The 7,589-nt window shown below is 46.6% G+C and overlaps 1 protein-coding gene across 1 annotated transcript; it reads left to right on the forward strand.

Annotated features, from left to right (window-relative positions):
• Nucleotides 1-1,285: 1,285 nt before the first annotated feature.
• Nucleotides 1,286-6,426, forward strand: SERTAD4 (SERTA domain containing 4). Its single transcript, XM_006771259.2, has 3 exons — nt 1,286-1,472; nt 2,778-2,893; nt 5,484-6,426. Exons 1-3 carry the CDS (start codon nt 1,298-1,300, stop codon nt 6,303-6,305), a joined length of 1,113 nt encoding a protein of 370 aa, XP_006771322.1. The 5' UTR covers nt 1,286-1,297; the 3' UTR covers nt 6,306-6,426.
• Nucleotides 6,427-7,589: the final 1,163 nt, after the last annotated feature.

The raw sequence follows: 7,589 nt of genomic DNA on the forward strand, positions 1-7,589 counted from the left end.
CATTATAAGCTGTATAATTTGGAGAAGAAAGCAAGAACTAGACCCTTCATGCATATGTGCAAGACAGTCAATCTGCAGAAAGCAGGCCTGACATCACTCTGTGACAGTTTTATAAACTGCAAAGTGAGGGTGAAGGTTTGACTCTCCTAAAGGACCTGGCACTTAGTGAGGCACCGAGGCTGCTCTTCTGTCACCACTGATCTGTGGCCCCTGAGTCTTTTTACTTTAGCATCAGACTCTTTTCTTCCTTGAACTCACACTTGACCCTACCTTGAGGCCGACTTAGGACCAAGGGAAGGCACTGAGCCCCCATGGACATGACCCCCCCTCCCCCCAAACCTGAGTTATGGAGGGGCCCAGCTCGCTTCACAGAGCAAGAAGGCTCCCTGTCTCCCTGGTGGCCCTGGGGAAGGACATGAACTGGAGAGAAGGGCATTAGTGTGGCGTGTTGCCTCTTGGAAAGTTCCTGCCTTGTGTCTGGGCTTTGCAGTGTAAAGAGTTGTCGGCTGCCTCTGGCCCCAGAGCCCTGGCTCCTGTTTAATATTCTGCCTGCTCCGTTGATGTTGTGCTTGGCTCCTGTGGGACTGCAACTCACGGCTTGAAACTGGAGCCAATTTTCTGTCTTCATCTCTCAGTGTTTTGACTGGAGGCAGATCCAGTTCAGGCCGATCAGGGCTGGTGGAAACAACTACCAAGTGTGTCTCTGTCTGCTTCGCTTTGGGAGAAGAAAGCGGAGGGAGCCCCAGCATGTTGTAGAGGAACTGGCCCCGCGGAAACGCGAGGAGGAGGGGGCAGCGGAACAGAGGAGCCCGAGAGCATCAGTAGGGATTCCTGCCTCCCCTACTCCTTTCTTTTGATTGATTAGCGGATTTCATCAAAGGAGACTCTCGGGGGATTGGCTAGAAAATTGATTTCGCCTTATTAATAGAAAGGAAGCGCAAGGGTTTTGGCCTTGCCTGCCAGCGGTACATTTTCTGCGGCAAGGGCAGGAGGAAAATGTGTTTAGGAGGCAAAGCAGCTGTCTTGAAGAGGGCTGAGGGGAATCTGAGAACAATACGAGATGGGGTTTTAGAGATCCGCCCATGAAATGCAGATTGCCGAACGCAGAGGCTGAGCTAACAGCAGCCAGAGAGTTTGCTGAGGTTCTCTTTGAAAAAATAATCAACTGTTTCAGGGTGAAGGGAGGACCCAGAAGTAAAAGTTTCCCAGAGCAAAGGGATGAAGATGCCAAGGCCAGGGCCTGGCTTCCTCCTGATCGGGGCTGTTTTCTGTTTTTTCAGATCTGAGGCTGTCAGCGATGACTCTGGTTCTGTCCATGAATAGATTCTGCGAGCCCATTGTCTCGGAAGGAGCTGCTGAAATTGCAGGGTACCAGACACTATGGGAGGCTGACAGCTACGGAGGCCCGAGCCCCCCAGGGCCAGCACAGGCTCCTCTGCAGGGAGACCGGGGAGCCGGCCCCCCGCTGGCAGGTACTGCTCTTGACCTTCGCCTGCTGCTCTCTGAGGCCAGACTGGTGGGAGGAGGGGGTGTCTGCAGGGCCTCTCTGAGCTGAGCCCAGCTCCAGGGGCTTTTCCAGGGCTCCAGGGAGAGGACCAGAGGTGATACTTAAATTGCATTCAAATCTGAGTCTGGACATGTGCTGCTGCTGCTGCGGGTCGAAGTCAGGTGTCTTTTTCTTCTTCTTTTTTTTTTTTTTAAAGAGAACCAAACCAGATTTTGAAACTCTCGGTTTGGGGTTTGGGTTTTGTGGAATTGCATGGTTCTCTCAAAGCTAGACAAGCCCCAGGGGGCTTGACAATGAAATCCTCGTCCCATGAGACAAAAAGGAATCTGCACTTTGGGCCAGCAGTGCTGTCTCTTCTTATTAAGCACACAATTGGCTTTGGTATTGTAGGGAGAAACGTCAAAGCTCAGAAAACAGAACTAGTTCTTTCTCACTCTTTATTCTAATATTTTAAGGTAAGCTCCTTTGGATTTGTGTGTAGTACTAGCAATTTTTAAAGAACCCTACAATGTAAAACAAGTACTTGTGAAGTCTGGTTTGCTAAAAAGGATTAAAAGCTGTGGTCTTTAAAAAGTAGACCCTACTTATTCATGGTTGACATGTTCCGTTTTTGAAAGCCAAAAGGACTTTAGTTATCCAAAATTTAAATTTTAAATTTCATATTTTGAAAGAAGAAATATTACAATTCCCATGTACAGTTAATCATTTCTTTCCTTACCTAAAGCCAATAATACTTGAAAGTTGTTTAATTATTATGCTTATAACTTAGTATATGTAGATATAGGATGTCCCCCAAAATGTACACACACGTTGAATAATTATAAAGACAGCGTTTATTAAAATAGATTTCATTTTCAAAATTGAACTATCAGCTGTTAAAGTGTAACATTTTGGGGGGGGCCACCCTGTATTTGAGTGGTGTTAGGGTATCATGGATTTAATTAAACAATTTGAATAAATGTTAATATTATTTCAGAGTTGTTACAGTCCTCCCCTTTTGAGTTTGCCTGTGCAAAGAATCTGAGTATTTAGTAAAGGCTGAAATATGTCGTTTTCCTCTCTCATTGTCTAGAAAGCCTTGCCTGGCCTGGGTCACAGGGATTCTGTATGATAGCAATTATTAAGACTAGTGTTTGTTTTTAATCACCACATGTACAGAGAGATACGTAGCCAAGTTATCTTCTAGAGAAGGAAAGGAGAGAAAAGTATTTTGTTTGGAGAACCTCTGGCAAACCGCATGTCATTTGTCATATCTGATTTATTACCACAGGATCACATTACAGGGGAATTTCAAATCCTATAACAACATCCAAGATCACATACTTTAAGAGGAAGTATGTGGAAGAAGAGGACTTTCACCCACCACTCAGCAGCTGTAGCCATAAAGTATGTTCCTTTAATAGTCATTACTTTTATTAAGAGTTTAAGATACTGAGTAACAGTTGCCTGATCCATTTCCAAAAATTAAATTGTTCCTCCCAAGCAATGAAAGGGAGCTACTTCTCATCACAGCCATATTAATCGTTGTCACTTTTTTGGGTCCTGCGTTATTTTTCACAAGGAGTTGAGAAAAGAGCCAGCAGGCGCTCCACTGCCCAGAAATAACAGAATTATATAATCCAAGGAGCGTCTCTTTTACAAATGATTTCCTGCTCTTCTCGGGCTGTGTTACGGGTTGTGGCCAGTCCTGGTGCTCACGTGTGCTGAGCTGAAATGCCCTTTCCCTTCCCTGACCTGCTCTGGCCCTCAGCTCTGGCTCCTGGGACAGCGGCCCCTTTGCGTGTGCCCACGTGGGGTGCTTCCTCCGGGCTTTGCCCCACCCTTTAGGGATGGACTCACCCTCCCTCCAGTGTGTGCATGAAAGTAGAAACCTGCACTTCATTGCACATTTGTTACAGATGTTCAGTTTCTTCAACTCTATCATCCATTCCCAAGAAAACACCAAAACTCACTTTTTGCACGTATTATAAGAAAATTACAGGATCAGGAAAGTGCGTAGAAGTATGAAACTGGCCATCTAAGCTTTTCAAACACCATCTCTTTTCCCTTACTGTTATCTTCCTTCAAAATATAGCTGTTGACTTAATCATCCCAGACCCTAGTTGTCTGAAGGCAGAGAGGAGTTTTAGTTGTTCGGTTCATCTTTCTCTCTGTCTCTTCTGACTCCCCCATGTCCCCCGTCACCACCCCTGTCCTGTAGAAGTCACGTTGACCCTGCTCAAGAAGACATCAGCACACACTGGCAGGTGCTGGGCTTCTCCCTGCGTGTGTAGTCCCTGCCTTTGGTCAGCCTGGGCTGGTTCGGTTCCCCGCTCCTCGGGTTATGCTACCACTTGGCTTTTTTATGAGCTGGAAGAGCTGGCCCCTAGGACACCAGCAGTGTGTTTCCACTTTAGCTTGTGTTATGGTTGTAGCAGTTTTTCCAATTGCTGCTGGATCTGTACCAATCATCACACAGTGATGGTATCCCCCAGCTCAGGAGTGAGTCCTCTCATTCCCTCTCGGCATCCCTGCTCCTGCCTGGCCCAGCAGGATGCCTACTTTGGCCCTTCAGAACTTTTCAGGTTCTGAGCTTCATTCCTTAATCATCGTCCCCCTTTTGAGCAAAGATCATTGCAAATATGAAACCCAGAGGATTGAAAGAGGGACAACATGGAGATCAGATCTCATGCCCCTGGACGACTAGGCCAGGCTTTGAAGTGGACTCATTATGACTTATATGTTGGCATCTTTTTAAAAGCATTTATTGACATACAATATTTGAGTTTGTGTGTCTATACGTGTGGAGAGCAGCTACAGTGTTTGGACAGGTTCAAGCCTAGGACTAATGAGAGGGCACAGTCCTCTCATGGCCACATGCAAGTCCCAGCTTGGTGGGCAGAGCCCTCCCAGCACAATTATAGCCAATAGCAATAGTTGTAAGCTTGAACCTATGGTCTGAACACGTGGCCCCACATGCCTGAGTGATGTGGGCTTGATAGAGTTCAGGTGCATGTAGGATCGAAACCCACGAGAATGTTGTAAACATCTTGACTACGCCCCTTACTTCGCCCTGTGGAGTCTGGCTATAAAATAAAGACATGGCTTGTAGTCCATGGGGCTGTGTCTCCATCCAAGAGGGCAGCGTCCCACCCAGACCCAGCTTTCTTCTCTTGTCTGTCTTTTCTCAATTCTTCACCACCCCCTCTCAGGGTCACCGAACCTGGCTGAGCTGGCGCGGCACATAAGGCGCCCTGGGGCTGAGTATGCCATGGCCGTGCCGGCTCACCACATATATGCATGTGTGTTGCACACATAAAAGCACAATATCATAAGAGTACAGCTTGGAGAATTTCACACAGTGAACATATCTATGTCATTAGTATCCAGATCAAGAAGCAACATCACCAGAACCCAGAACCCTTCCATGACTCCCCTTCTAGTCACTACCTCTCTGCCCTCCAGAGAAACTATCCTCATGACTTCTTACAGCAGGGGTTCAGTATCTTTTCCATCCTCCTCATTGTGCCAGGAAAGAGGCGACAACCTGGCTTGTGCCTGCGGAGGTCTGACTTGTGGCTGGATTCCCTGGGGCTTGGCCACACCGGTGAGTCAGGAAGGGGCCCTTAGTAGCACTGGGGTCAACCTCTCTTAAGCAGCGGTTCTCAACCTGTGGGTCGCGACCCCTTTGGCAGTCGAACAACCCTTTCACAGGGGTCACCTAAGACCATCCTGCATATCAGATATTTACATGACGATTCATAACAGTAGCAACATTACAGTTAGGAAGTAGCCACAAAAATAATTTTATGGTTGGGTCACAACATGAGGAACTGTATTTGAAGGGCCAGAAGGTTGAGAACCAGCGCTCTACAGGAACCTGGGGAAATAGGGCCACGCATTCCCAGATCCAGACACGGCCCAGAAAGAATGATGCTGCGATGATATATTCATAGAGTCCCTTTGCTAAGCTTTCTCTTCCTGTTTGGATTTTTAGACCATCTCCATTTTTGAGGAGCGAGCCCACATCCTTTACATGTCCTTAGAGAAGCTGAAGTTTATCGACGATCCTGAAGTGTACCTCCGAAGATCTGTCCTGATAAACAATTTGATGAAAAGGATCCATGGAGAAATTATCATGCAGAATAACTGGTGCTTCCCTGCCTGCTCATTCAATGGCGCGCCTGCCCAGGAGTGGTTCGTAGCTCAGGACTGCCCTTACCGGAAACGACCGCGGATGGCCAAAGAGGAGTGTGAAAAGATTCATGCCTGCTGCTTTTACCAAGATTGTGGTGGTCACTACCTAAATTTACCCCTTTCTGTCAATGCTAATGTTGGAAGTGCCTCCACCACTGCCTCCTCCTCTTCTTCCTCCTCCCCCTCCTCATCCTCCTCCTCTTCATCCTCTTCCTCCTCTTCCTCCTCTTCATCCTCCTCCTCCTCCTCTTCCTCTTCCCCTCTGCCTTTACCAAGTTGTTCCCACCAGGTGGATTTTGATGTAGGCGGTGCACCGATTTACAAGGGTGATGGCCATATACCTGCCAGCGAAATCTTTGTTACTAATGTCAGGTCGCTTGGTGTTCAGGAAAAGGCCAAATTACACGAGGAGAAATCAAACGATGACACTGACAGGGCTGGTGGCCCCCTAAGCCATGAACCTGTGGGAAATGACCTCGCTTTTGAGTGCAAAGGCCAATTTTATGATTATTTTGAGACGGGCTATAATGAAAAACACAGTGTCAGTGAGTCCTGGAAAAAGTCCGTGAGGAGAAAGGAGCCTTCACCGGGCAACAAACTGTGCTGCAGCAAAAGGAAGTGAAACACCAGCCATCTTCCCACCGCAACTCTGACGCATGCTCAGCATGACCAATTAGCGCGCCTACATGTTATTCTGAATGGATTTTTCTAGTTTTGTACAACTGATACGATTATGCCATGAACATGCCGTGTCGTTTTAATGCCTGGAGAGCAGATTGCGTAAAACATCTGTATAGTAGGCATCAGTGAGCTACTTAGAAGTGTGGTAATTTTTCCAAGAAAACAGTTGACTTCATGCTTAAAAGCCTACCTTAGTTTTCTTACAGAAAAGACCAGTAGATTAGACCGGGGGGGGGACAATGCGCCCTTGTGACATGTCCATTATCCCCAAGGAGCCTGTCACTAGCTAAGAAACTTCAACGTTTGCCAATGAATTAAGTAGGTATTTGGTAAACAAATCAATATAACCAGTAAAGGAGGTCTGCTTTGTCTGTAGCAGTGGTTCTCAACCTTGGCTGCACATTAGAATCACCTGGAATCTTTTTAAAACCCTGATTTCTGGGCCTCATCCTCCAGAAATTCTGTTTCTTTGTTCTGGGGTGAGGCCACATTAGTAACAAAGAAACAGAATTTCCAGAGGGTGAGGCCCAGAAATCAGGATTTTAAAAAGATTCCCAGGTGATTCTAATGTACAGCCAAGGTTGAGAACCACTGGTCTATAGGCTACAGTATTTTTTTCTGAATGAAAGACTGAAGACAGGGAGCAAGGTGAAATGGCTTCATGGTGCTGTTAAGTATTTGTATTTAACAGTCTTGTGTGACAGATGAAAATAGGACATAACGTAAAGGAGACACACCTGTCTAGGGGTGGCAATCAACACTATGTGTGGAGGGTGCTCCCTGCAAGTTCCCGCTTGCCTGCGATGGGTGATGAGGCTTTTAGGGAAGTGGTATACAGGGCGATTTTCGGTGCCTTACTTTATCTTAATTTTTGCCAATGTGAAAATTAAGGATGAATCGGAGTTACAGCAGGGATTTAACCAACAGGAAAAAGACACACAGGGTGGATTGATATTGTTTGGAAACCGTTACCTTCGAGCTATTGCGTTCAACTTTTGATTCGACATCTCTATTGTTCCTTTATTTTTGATGCCCAGTTGTTTCTGAATTTGGCATTTTTTGAAAGGGATGGAGGAAACAATAGAGAGAGCTGTTGGGAACCAGCGCTAGCTGCTTGGGCTTTTCTATGGCAACTGTCTGTTGCTGGGGTTGGGTTTTTTGGGTTTGGGATCGTTTGGTTTGGTTTGGTTTTCTTGTCCAATGAAGTTCATGAACCAGTGGCATG

Source organism: Myotis davidii, unplaced genomic scaffold, assembly GCF_000327345.1.
Source record: "Myotis davidii unplaced genomic scaffold, ASM32734v1 scaffold1525, whole genome shotgun sequence".
In the NCBI taxonomy this organism is placed as follows: domain Eukaryota; kingdom Metazoa; phylum Chordata; class Mammalia; order Chiroptera; family Vespertilionidae; genus Myotis; species Myotis davidii.